This window comes from Falco rusticolus, chromosome 2, assembly GCF_015220075.1.
Source record: "Falco rusticolus isolate bFalRus1 chromosome 2, bFalRus1.pri, whole genome shotgun sequence".
Classification (NCBI taxonomy): domain Eukaryota; kingdom Metazoa; phylum Chordata; class Aves; order Falconiformes; family Falconidae; genus Falco; species Falco rusticolus.
The window spans coordinates 31,345,690-31,358,726 of record NC_051188.1 but is presented as its reverse complement, the minus strand read 5'-3'; the positions used below and the strand labels follow the sequence as shown (position 1 = coordinate 31,358,726).

Below are 13,037 nucleotides of genomic sequence, written 5' to 3'. Positions count from 1 at the left end.
AAATAAAAGAAAGCTTGGATGTCTAGTGACTAAGGCAGTACTAGGAAGAAACTATTCCTACATGTTTATGCTAGAATATTATGATAACTTATTTATCAATATCTTTCTATTTTTCTATTTTTAATTTTATGCACTGTTTTTTTCTGTTCTAATGGCTGCCCTTCGGGATAGGCTGACCTCTGCTCTCCGTATGACATCCTGCAGTCGGATATTCGTCACATTCGAAAGACTGTTGACACTCTGCTCGCCCTCGGGGAGAAAACCCCACAATCAACTTCTACCTTTCGCTCCTGGGATCTAATAGGCTTTTGTCTTTTTCACATACTTTTTATAGTCTTGATGTATATAACTTATCACTGGAATGTGCTAACAGCATAACCTGTTCGCATGTGCACACAAACTTTCTGCTTTGTCTCTGACAAATTACAGGTACTTAATTTCCTTCCTTTGTCTTGCGAACTTCTCCCTTTCCCTTGCTTCCCTTCCGTGTAATATCTTTATTAATCTCTTGATATAGGGGAGAGAGGGAGTAGCATCTTGAAGGCGAGTCCCATCTCTTCTGTCCCCTCCAGCTCTAGTTTAAGAGCTTATGTACCTCTTTATTTATAGTTTGTTTTCTTTTATGTTGCCTAGACTACACATTAAATGTGTTAAAGCAGTGATGCTACTCTTATCCCCGTTTTGGGTCTAGGCTAGATGTGTATCACAAGAGAAATGGAACCGAGCCTCTTACTTTTTGTGAAGATCCAAGAATGCTGCAGGTATTGAAGCAACTGAGGTGGCACTTCAACAGATGATAGTATTTTCTGAGTTGATGCCAATTATCTCAACGTACATTGTGTTAAGAGCACTTGGAGAACTAGCTTTGAAATTACTGTTAATTTTTAATCCTTTAGATTAATAAGAGTACTGTAACTTTAAAGATTGTTGGTCATCTTTATTGTTCCAATTAAATTCCATACTGGAGTAGTGACGTTTTCCTACTTACATTTTGTTTTCCTCCAGATTCCATAGGATAATCTTTTTCTTCTGTTGCACAAAGCAGTGTTGAACTGCTTTTAAACACTTGCTGTAATACCCCAAAGATGATTGTAAATTAGTAGTGGGTATGAGCAACCCATAATACGCAAAGGACTTTAGAATGTTTCAGGATTAAGATTGTGGAGTACAGTGTGATACAATTAGACAGTTTGAGGATAAGCTGTTAGATCCCTGTATCTGCCATTCTTATGTGTGACGTCAAGCAAGTCCGTCACTATCTTGTCTGTTTCATCACCTGTGAAAATGCAGGTAATGTTTGTTTGTTTGTGTAATGAATGTAACAAAGACAACTTAGCTAAAAAAACAGATCATCTGGGAACACTCTAGATTTTCCATCCTAGGAGGTTTTAAAGAATAGGTTAAACAAACATTAGCCTCGAGGCGTTTTGGTGTTTGAACTCTGCCTGTGGTTAGAGTGCTGGACTGATGACCTCCATTTCCCTTCCTGTGTTCTGTTCATCTAAATATATATATTGTCTTATTCAAGTTTTATAAATATTTTTTTAAAATACTTATCAACATGAAGTATACAAATTAAAATTGATTGCAAAATACAAAACCTTGAATATAAACCTATAATTGACACTGCAATATTGACCTCGATGCTGTTGAGTATATTTGTAATTCGGTCTCAGGCTGGCTAACCAAAGGATCTCAGTTTTGTGTATGTTAAATACATACACTCATTTCTCACTGCCTAGTATCTGAAAAAATTACCTATAGACCTTTAGAGGATAACTAGCATAACAGCATGTATGTTACTGATTATTCTGTCCATATGGTTATGATTTAGTGCTATACTATAAATATCCCCATTCCATAGATACTTGTAAAATTTTATTTAAAAATTCAGGTTCTATTCCTGGGGTCTATGGCTCAAATATAGATATATATATACATATATAAAAAGGATGAAATGTATAATTAGATACTTTAAAATGGAAAAATTAATTCCAGACTATGGGTAAATCCAATGTTTTTAAAGGGTTTGGTGTCTAGCAGCTTCTAGTGCATACATATAACAGGTCTATTGTAGAGAGTGTCTTCTGCCACCAGGCATGAGTTCAGTGAGTGCTTCTAGGGTCTCTACGCTTGAGGAGAAGGGTGTGTAGCTATAGACCTGTGCCCTCATCCTGCACATGCCTGTCTTTTAACGGTGTGTCTAGTTTCAGTGAGTCCAACACCGGACACTTGCTTACTCAGGGTCAGAGCCTGACATTTAAGCTTCCACTTTCAGCAGATCTTTGTCTTTATTTGGTTGCCTTGTTTTAACAAAGTTGCTTTTCTGGTGAAACTGAGAAAGTGACGTAAAGGTTGAATCAGTACAGAATCTATCAACTGTATGATTCCTTATAATCCAGTGTTGGTATTTGAGACAAAAGTGATGTCTTCTCTAGGGCTGGGATATTACTCCGGCTCCCGTAAGTGGTAAACAGGTCTCCTGTCAATGCTTTGTGTTGTGCCACTCCTTATATAGGACCAATCTGCATGTATCAGTATATTTTAACATTTTTGAAATTAGATAATTGGGTGGTCAAAGCTGTTGCTACCATCCAATAGTACACATCTGTCTTATTGTCTAATATTGTATCTGATTATCCACTGTATCCACCAGCTTTGGGAGGGAGGTGGGAGAAGTAGCAGATCACTGTGTCTTGCATTTCCAGTCTACAGAAATGGAAGTTCATGTCTTCAGTGTTTTTGAGTGTTTCATCAAACTAGACACTGGGTTAGAGACTGTTGTGCCAATGTAGACCAACTGACAGGTCCCAGTCATAATGACACGTAACTCTCAAACTTGTCCAAAGTTTTAACTTTACAAATGCTTACTATGCAAACAGAGTTGTCTTTTAGTTACTTAGAGTACATTTTCTCACTGTTCTCAACTATGATAATATACAGTAACTAGTGTAACATTACAAGTACTTTCTTCACTTTCTTGTAGTTATGGAGTTGAAGCCATCTTGAACCGGACTGTGAAAAACGAGCATACTTGCTTCATGACAAGCACAGCCTTACTACCGTACATGAAGCTTATCCGGTTTCGTATTTTTTTCTGGTTATTGTTAAAACTTCCAAATATACATAAATCTTAGAGGGTAAAGAACAATAATATGTACCCTTACATTTCTCCTAAGTGTGCATATAGTAATGTTTCTCAAAATATATTTCAAACATAATGCGAATGTGAAAAATATGTCTGCCCACCCCTGAAGCCAGTAATTCTCCCACTAAATGGGGAGGTGGAAACTAAAACATAGAAGTAGCTCATTAATCTAATGGCTTATTTGCTAAATGCAGAGTCCTGTTTCTGTGCTGCTGTTCTTGTGGCTTTAGTCCTTGGGAAACTTAACGTTTCAGCTGACTGGTGGTTCTTCACCTTTGAGGAGATACCAATATTGAGACATTCAGTTATATACAATTGGTACTTACCACGCACAGCCAGTCACGTGATTGAGTTGATGACCTTGGGTTTGAAAACAGTGTACATTGTAGATCACCCACATATTCATTGATAACATGAATAATATTTGCTCCCCCATTTCTTTCCCCATTCAGTTTTTTTTTTCTATTGGGAGAAAATAATCAGAGATTTTCAAACTGATTTCTTCATAAATTGATCTACTCCAATCTGTACTCTGCCCAGCATACTGACTTCTCTTTTGTCCTGTGGAGGTAATCTTATCCATACTGCAATAAAGTAATAAATACATATTGTAGTGGATATACATGCAGGTAAAATGTGTTTGCACTGTATTACAAATGGCATTTTGATGTGAGGATTTGGCTTTCTTTTTCCTTGAACAAGAAAACAGATAAATATCTTCAAGTGCAGTGTAGTAGTCTTCAAATGCCTATTTCTTGTCTATTAGGAAGCTTTTGCAGCTGAAAGCTGCATATGGATTCTATTGTGTTCCTAGTAGGTTTTCTGAAACTTACATGTAATGTGAATGGGGATTGAATTAGACCTGGGCAAATATCCAGTGTTCTATTTTGTATACATTAATAAGTTTCCAAATTATTGCCAAGTAATCTTTTCTCACAAAAAGAAGTATTCTTAGCATTTTATTACTGCTACAAAAAAAAAATTATATATATATATATAAAAATAATGAAAGCGGTCCTAGGTGCGGGTTTAGAAAAAACAGTAGAGCAGGTTTTGTAAACCTTTGCAATTTCCTGCATTTCTAGCACATAAGCTGCATTATGCAGAAGGAGCAGTATAAACTTGCTTTAAGGTAATGACCCATTCTACTTCGATACAAAACACTTTCATTCCTTCACATCATCTCTCAGAATTTAATATCTAAGGTAATGGTATAATTGATATTTCCCCTGTGAGTATATATTTTCTCTCACTGTTTCGTGTGTCTCTGTCTTTATTAAGTTTTTTGTTCCTTGCAGTTTCAGGTCACTGTTTTCTTAGCATGTTATAATGAAACTGAAGCATTTTGGCAAAATATACGGTCTACTTTTAAAATTTTATGGCTCAAGGCCAGAATCTGTAAAAGGGTCCAAAGCCTGCCATACAAAAAAATACAGTTTTGTAAATATATGCAATTTATTACATATTCAGAAGATGCACATATTTAGGCATCGAACTGGCTACGACTCCAAATACAGAATTGTAGCTCCAGTATTGAAGGTCTGGGTTTTGTTCCTTTTTTTTTTTGCTTTTTCAAGTCTAGTCATGTGTATACTTTACAAAATATACTAATCTCTCAATCAGAAATTAAAAGAAAAGAATCATGAAATCTACCTATAACCTGAATTACTGTGCTTTTTTTATCTTCTGCTTTTTTCTTTTGCACCTCAAATAGTATCTTCAGGGCATATACAGACATCATCAGTAATAGTAGTTAAGAAAAAATGTATAAAAAGACATAATTTCAAATTCCCTTAGATATGTGAAAAAGTAAATATTTTCTATATTTTCAGCTCTTTAGAAAGAAAACTTGGCCTTGACCTAACAAAATTTCATATAAGTTTACTTAATAAGACCCTGATGTTTCTTTCACTGACTTCCTATTTCAGAGTAGTTGGCTCCAAATAGTAAATGATGGGCATTACATGACTTACTGTTTTAACTTGTCCTTGGAGAAACTATGCATTCCCGTATTTCATTGTTTTGTGAATATATTGTCTCTTTCACCTCCAGATCTGAAATCCCATATCCTACAAATACAAGGAATAAAGATAAAGGCTCTTGCCAAATTGTACAATTCCATTGCTCTGTGGTTTTGCTAACAAATACAGCTGGGCCCTGCTGTTGTTATGATGTGGTCATTTCACTACTTGCCCATTTGACATAATGAAAATAATTACTTTTTTGATTAATACTACTGTATCTGAATTGCCAAGCTGCTTGCCTAAGCATAAACCAATTCAAACAGTTGTCTTGACTTTGAAGTCACCTGATGTCAAAGCAAATAGATATGTGTGTGTAGTGTGTCACTTATCCTTGTGGGATTAGTGTCCTTGTGTATTCCTGGTTTTCTTCTACACCATCTAAATCAGATGCTTTGTTCCAGGATTAGAAACTTGCTTTGCCAAGCACGTGCACACGTCTATGTTTGTGGGTACACCTGTTGTACTGTCTTTTTGTGTTGCTTTGTGACTCAGCCTCCTGGCTGCTGCCTCCTTTTCGTACCTTTTTTTTTTTTTCTTCATCAAAAGGAGCTTGTTCTTTTGCTTCATGATGAGTTTGAAAATACCTCTACCCATTCAAAATAGCTACGTGCCTGTAGAAAGCGCTTTGCTTACAATAAGTAATTAGGTTCCTCTGTGTTCTTAGGAAGAAAAAAAGACATTAAAATAAAAAATAGATCTTCGTTGTAGTAGATGGAGAAGAGAAATATTCATGCTGCTGTGAGTGGAGTGGCAGCTCTTCCCTCCACAATTGTTTTTCAAGATTTTTAGGCTGGTCTTGAGGATTAATAGCCAGTTATAATGTCTCTCTTTCTGGTTGTTCAGTGATGGTTTCAACAAGGGTGTTTTTAGAGAGGTGATTCATACTACTATATTGAAGTGTTACGGGTTTGATACCAATGTAAAAGGGATAGAAATCCTATCAAAGGTGGGGAGAAGTGGGTGAGGTTGAGTGTCCTCAGTCATAGGTGAGTTCTTCTCTTGATTGGTCAGGCTCAAAATTGGTTGGTATTGTCTCAAAATTCCAGGATTTAAGAAAAGTTTTGAAATCTTCATGGCGTGCAGCTTCACAGCTCTACTGTCAGTGGTTTCCAGACAGCAGCTGCAGTGGGTTAGAACGTGAGACAGAGCATGGAAAATGGACAGCGCTGCAGGAATAGCAGACTGAGGCACCTGGGATCTTGGCCGTAGGTAGCTGCTGTTACGCAGAAAGCTGAGTTGATGATCAGTGTGCTCTGAATTCCATCCTTGGCAGGATTTGATTTTTCTTATTCTGAGAAGAATTAAGTAAATGACTCTAAAGCTGTAATTTGAGAAGTATTTGAGGCAGCTTTGATGAAAGCCATCAACAAAGTTTTGGAGGTAGTTAGTGATTAGGGCTTAAATAAGAGAATTGATTTGTGTCACATTAAGGTGAAGCCTGTCATATCTAGGAGATGGTGTAGGTCTCGTCAGTTCTGGAACGTTCATCATAGCCACATGTTTAACTGCAGAATTATGAAATATTAACCAAGTTCCACCTTCTGCTTAATAAGAGAAGGCTGTCAATTGTATATGTTTCAAGGGCTAATGAAAAATTTTGCATAATATAAAAAAGTAACATGCTGTGAAACTTCTCACTCCTAGAACACAGTTGTACAGTCTTATTTTTAATAGATGTCCTTAAATAGCTTTCCTTATTTGAGTATGCATCTTGTAAATACAGCAGGGGGAGAGAGGTTGTTCTATACAAACCAGATTACTAATGGATTTAAAAGAATTAGATAACGTATTGTCTTTAAAAGGAGAGAAATTATTTTGGATGGGGGTTTTATATGAAATGGGGCATATACCCCCTTTATGCTTTTAGTGAAAATGTGCTTATAAACAATTGCAAAATTCCTAGCAAGAAAGCATGACAGAACAGTTCTTTGAGAGCTGTAAGGTGCCACAAAAATGGTAAGTTTAGAACTTAAGATTTTCTAAAGGAAGCATCTCGAACTGTGGCTTTTTCAGCAAATTTGGCTTCAACAGAATAATTTAGAATATTCGCAAACATAAATACCTAGCAAGGTAGGTTGTTTTGGGGCTGGGATTTGTGATTCAGTCCTTACCCTTCAGCCTTGTAACACTGATCACTTAGTTTTCAGACACTGGATTCAGCAGGCATTACTATTCAATGCCTTTTGTCTAGCACGGAAGACTAATGAAATATTGGCACACTGTTGCACAGACTTGGTGGCCCACAAGAGCCTACTGTGCAAGGGCACTGGAAAGGAGTAGAAAAGAGTGGAGAGAATAACATTTCACTTCAGATGTCTGATTTGCATTCTCAATAAATAGATGAATGTTATTTTTTTAAAAATTAACAGAATCAGAGCATTGTAGATTTTTGGATGAACTGTGTCCCAAGATGTTAGATTGACTAAATGTTTGGTAAAAATCATACATTTGAAGTAGAAATATTTCAGTGTTGGGTTTTTTTTAAGTTTTATTTCATATCATTATCTCTACCTCCTTTTGTAGCTACTACAGTGCTAATCAAGTATCAGTTAAGGAGATTGCATCCTAGAATATATTTATATATTCCTCTGGAAAAGATACTTTTTTCCAGAGGAATAAAAGCTTGCGGAGAACAGTCTCTGACAACTTGAAGGTCAGTATCGCAGCCAGAAGAGCAAACAAGAATGAACTGCAGAACCCGGTGTCTTAAATGACCAGTTTAGGGTAGGTTTGGAATGGAAATCTGGGTGATGAACTGGAGTGGCTGCAAGATGGGGATATTCCTTTGTGCGGACTGGGCAGACAGCTCCAGCAGAGGGGCCTCGGTAGCAGGCAGCAATGGGCAGCAGGTGCCGCAGCTGTTTGGTCAATGCGAATCAGAATCCACAAACTCAATGGAGTGGAAACCCAGCATTAGCAGATTGCCAGAATGTTGCAGCATCTTCCATGTGGAGAAATCTGTGCTGTCCGTCTCTCACAGACGTAGTCAGCCAAGCTCCTTGAAAATTACCTGTGTGAAATTGTTTCTTGGGTCTGTGTGTGCAGAAGGGAATCCACAGCATTTGGTGTTCTGGGCTATAACTACAAACCTAAAAAAAATAAAGAAATTACAAATTAAGTTTAAAAAATCTTTAAAACATAAATTAATAAATATTAAAACAACTTTAGTAAATATAAAATGTCAACATAAAATACAGATAAATTACAGTTATCAGTATCAGATGCCATGATTGTGAATAGTTCGTGTCTCGCTTTTTAGGTTCAGTAGTTTAATAGGTAAGTTTTGCAGTTTTTCTCTCATTGAGGCTGGAGTGGAGTGTAAGGAACTTAGCAAAAAATTTAAGCAGGCTAAGTGTTGGTTGTGCATAAAGGGAATATTAAAAAAAGAGTCATAAACATCAGAAGAAGTGGAGCAGCAGTTGAATACTGGTACAGTTCTGATGGAGCTGTGGCCCACTGGAGGAGATTTCCTCAGCAAAGACTGGATAACAGAGGGGTAAAAGCAATTAAGCATAGGTGCAGAACGCGATACAAAACTGTAACAGTTGTTCTTGTATGTACAGTTCTGCTTCCATCATCCTGAATATTATATTTAGTTTTAAGGCTTTAAATGGGTCAGGGAAGGGACTAGGACTGACCAAAATGTGTGATGAGAAGAGAGGATGAAGACACTACTGATGTTTAAATTGGAGATGTAATCAATATGAATATGAGGAAGCGACGATGAATTACATAAAGATAAGAGACCCTTAGCTTATATTACAGAAGCAAGAATATTCAGTAGAAGACAGGCAATTAATTAAAATATAATGTCAGGTGCATCAGTAGTTTTAAAAGCTAAAAGTTTATTGAACAGCTAAGAGATTTAATCTGAGAATATCAAAGCAACCCTCTCTTTCTAAAAATATCAGTATCCCATGTCTGTTGATGGTCGTGTATGGGTGCTTCGGGAAAGAGCATAAGGTTAGATCACATAGATGGCACCTTTTCAAAATAAACCAACCTGGCACGCACTGCTTAAGGATGTCATGAGCCAGACACTGTATCCACGTGTTTGTGTTTAATAGTGTTGTTTGGGTTTTCTCCTATCTGTACATTTTTGTCATCCCACTTTATGCTTTTGGCTTCCATGTTGTGGCAATGACTCTCACAGTTGTAATTATGGTTTACTCGATGTAGTCTAGCTTTTTCATTTATTTATTATAAACCTGCTGCCTGGTTTCATAATTTCATGGATTTCATTAACAGGAATACCCAGTTACATTAAGAAAATCATCTTTTTAAAGAGAGAGCCTCTCATGACACAGGGCTGCCTCTCTGAGGAAGGCTTTCTGTAATTATTCACTGGGGGGTGTCTTGTTACCTGTAGGAGACACAGTGTTTGCCTGTCTTCTGGTGTAACAGCCCCTGTGGACAGCTGGCAGGTTTCAGCCTGGCCACAACTGCTGAGTCCTTATGGGGAATAAAGTTGATCTGTGGCTATTTCAAAATAAGCTGCCAAGTACTCACAATGAAATGCTTCGCCCATTGAATGCACAACATGATACGCGCTTTTCTGTAAATGCCAGTGGGTGGCTTTCAGGGTGCGTATCTCCTGGGACCAAGACCTACCCGTTAGAGCTCAGAGGTAGAACTTTTTTGACTGATAAAACCAGCCATTTGTCCTCAAACCCACTTAAATGTAATAACACCTCATTTCGTAGGTGAAAATTCAGTGTGTACTTTGCCAGCCCTCCCTCTTCGTTAAGACATTTACATAGGGTAATGACCACGGAACAGGTTGGTTCCTCTCACTAATTCATAGGTATATTAAGAGCAAAATCAGAGACTTTCTGCCAAAATCACAGGAAGTTCTTTTCAATTAAAAGTAGGAAATGGTTCCTGCTTGTTGGGCTTTGTGTTCCAAGTGTGATGATGTGAAGCGAGGTTTTGCAGTGAGTATTCAGTATCCTAATCTTTACTCCTTTCTCTGTCTTTTTCTAGGAGAAGCTCTGCCTACCACATCACATCCTAGAAGAAAAGGGCTTGGTAAAAGTGAGCATAACAGTTCAAGCATTGCTAGATGTAACCACACTGAAACAACCTTTATTCACATGAAACTACTATCTCTGCTGTTACCAGCTCCACTGTGCCATCCAAGAATCAAAACACTGCCCAGCTTTCCAATGCTCCAAGAGCATTCTTGTACTTCTGATTTCAGAATCGTCTTTCAGACTGTACACGTGCGTTGAACTACAAACCAGAAACTAAACAGAAACATTTTCTAGAGCAAACTGGGGCTTCGCTGCTTTTATAGCTCACTTTGTACAGTACTTACTAGAACAGCCACCTCTCTGCCTCTTAAAAATGTGTGGAGTACACAGCTGTCTTGCAGCAAGATACCTTCATATTATTAAACTAAGAATCGCTGTAATCATTTTGGGGGAACAACAGGAGGGAGACTACATCAGACTTCTACCACATTAGGTTTTTCTGCAGTTGCTTCAGGCTATTATTGCCTTTTAAAGATATCCAGACATAAAATATTTATATAAATATTATTTATTAGTGAGTTGTTATTCATCCTTTGGATGCAAAATGTAAATTAGGAAACTGTATTTTATTACTGCTTTTTTGTGGTTAAACACTTTATTTTATTATAAATATTTAGTTATTTTTTATTCTACTTGGTGTGCAGTAGCTCTAGATCTCGGTAAATTGTGTTTTCTAATATGTAAGATAAAAAGCAAACAAAATAGGTGCTTTTATTAAAAGAACAGCTAGCTGGAATGGCATTCTTTTTTTCTTGAATTTGTGAAACATGGGTAAAAATTTGTCTGCATTCCATGGAGTTTTTTACATTCCAGTAGCACTTTTCCCCCCATGACTAAATTGGCTGAAACTGAGAGCACACCCATTTTATTTGTATATAGATGTTTAAAAAAAAAAAAAAAAGGTTGTAAACTTGAAAAATAAATGTGAACAAATATTTTTGATTGCTTATTTTACTATGCACAAGATATCTAACTTTTGCCACAACAAAATGAACGATGTGCATTAGCATCATTTGTCTTGAAATATAATTTTGCACTGTAACTTGATTTCTTTTAAAGACTACAGCACTACAGAACAAAAAATAGCACAAGAACATGAATGAGAAGATTTACCAGGTAGCCAAATTTTTTTTTCTTTTTTTTTTTTTTCCCAATGATTCCTTCAAGAGGAGATAAAATTATCAAAATTGCCAAAGGCAGTCTCAAAGACCTGATCTTCCAGATACAACCTGCTGGGTACAGTGCCTCTCCTTATAGTCTCCATCATTTTCCCTTGAATTAAGCACAATGTTCTGTAGTGAAAATGGTTGCAGGATCAGACCTCTAACCCCACGTCAGCAATAGGAAATAAGGTTCTTTTTCTTACCGCTACTTTAAATTTTTTGAAGAGATTTTTAGAAGCATAACTTATTATTAAAACATCACATGTTTTAGAGGAAAAAGTTCCAGCACAGCGATTCTCACAGTATCTGGAACATCCGTTTTTCTTTCATAGGAGAAGCTAGCAATGTCGCTTCAGCAAGCAGGACAGGAACGCTGCATGTGGTGAGAAGGCTAGCTGTCAGGGGTCAGTGGTGCATACAAGCAGGTAGTTCGAAATGCGTAAGTAAAAGAAAAACAGGCAAAGCAGCGGGAGGACTGAATATTTAAGCAAGAAAATGTGGAGAGAACTATTGTATAAAGACTTTCTGGAAAGATGATGCATACTTGTCACTACTATGTATCTAGGCAAAGTTACACACACACACACACATTCACAGATGCTGCATTTAAAACCACCAGTATTCCAATAGCAGATTTTTAATGGTTAATACAGTATTTGAATGCAGACCAGGTGTTTTAATACCACAGATTGCCAATGGGCTGGTATGTACTGACAGCCACATGTTAGGAGGAGGAAAGTGGACTTGCAGTGAGACATACAGTAAGCATGGAACATCCAGTTACTTCAACCAAAGCAAAAGCGTTTATTTTGTAGAGGGAACATTGACTTAAATTGTAATTTTGATTGGCAGCTAGCATATTGTTTCCTATAAAATGTACTGTGCACTTTAACACTAAATTAAAATGTATTTTAATATTTTACAGAGCTGCACAAATATCTGTTTTGTCAAAAAGCACGAGCAATGTAAAGAAGTGAGTCAGAGTTTATCAAATTTTAAAAGCATTCAAAGATCAAGTATAAAAATAGGAATATTGATTTCTGCATCTTGAGGGATAAAATGCAGGTTTCCGGAGTATTTTTTTACAATGTATATATGGCAACATGAAGCTTTGTAATTATTATTTTGACAAATCTTGTTTTTTCATAATTAAAGTTTTGGTTTTCTCCTGATAGTCTTTCGGTATTTGCTTCAAGTTGGCTGTAAGTAAATAGCTCTAACTATTTTGTAATACAGCTTTTTTTTTTTATGCAGTCTTAACCTGTACGGCTAAAAAGAGAATCTTCATGAATCTTTGTACACTATTTATATGTGCAATAAAACATGCATGGCAAATCTATAATACCCTAAGCAGTGAACATAATGTATATAGAAAATCTTTACCGTAGTTACAATTAAACTATATTATTTGTAGAAACCCTTTAATGACTGTCCCTGTGACTGACAGTTTCTTGTAAGAGAGGTGGTGTTTGGAGAGCTTACTGCTGGGAATGGCGGGCAAGGGTTTGGGGATGGAGATGATGATGATGTGATGCAAATAAAGGACTTTGGCAGCTAAACTAGGCATAGGATCCAGCTGGTAACGTGGGTTGGCATTGGTTCCTGCCACTTTGCTGCTCCTGTTGCACAAGATCTCCTGCCGGTCTTTCAGTGAACAGCAGCAGCTGAA

General features: G+C 36.9%; 1 protein-coding gene across 9 annotated transcripts in view; it reads left to right on the top strand.

The window, feature by feature from the left end:
• The window catches only part of LRCH1 (leucine rich repeats and calponin homology domain containing 1), a 133,208-nt gene extending 120,415 nt beyond the window's left edge, over positions 1–12,793 (top strand). For 6 of the 9 annotated variants that reach the window (XR_005102591.1, XR_005102589.1, XR_005102588.1 and 3 more), the window contains 2 exons: positions 172–429; positions 10,156–10,267. Coding sequence is in view for 3 of the 9 variants with exons in the window: in XM_037377087.1 (XP_037232984.1) it covers positions 10,156–10,269 (114 nt within the window). In the remaining 6 variants the exon portion in view is untranslated. Of the gene's footprint in view, positions 1–171; positions 430–10,155 lie in introns of all 9 variants that reach the window. The other 3 variants (XM_037377087.1, XM_037377086.1, XM_037377085.1) reach the window with 1 other exon arrangement.
• The last annotated feature ends 244 nt before the right edge of the window (positions 12,794–13,037 follow it).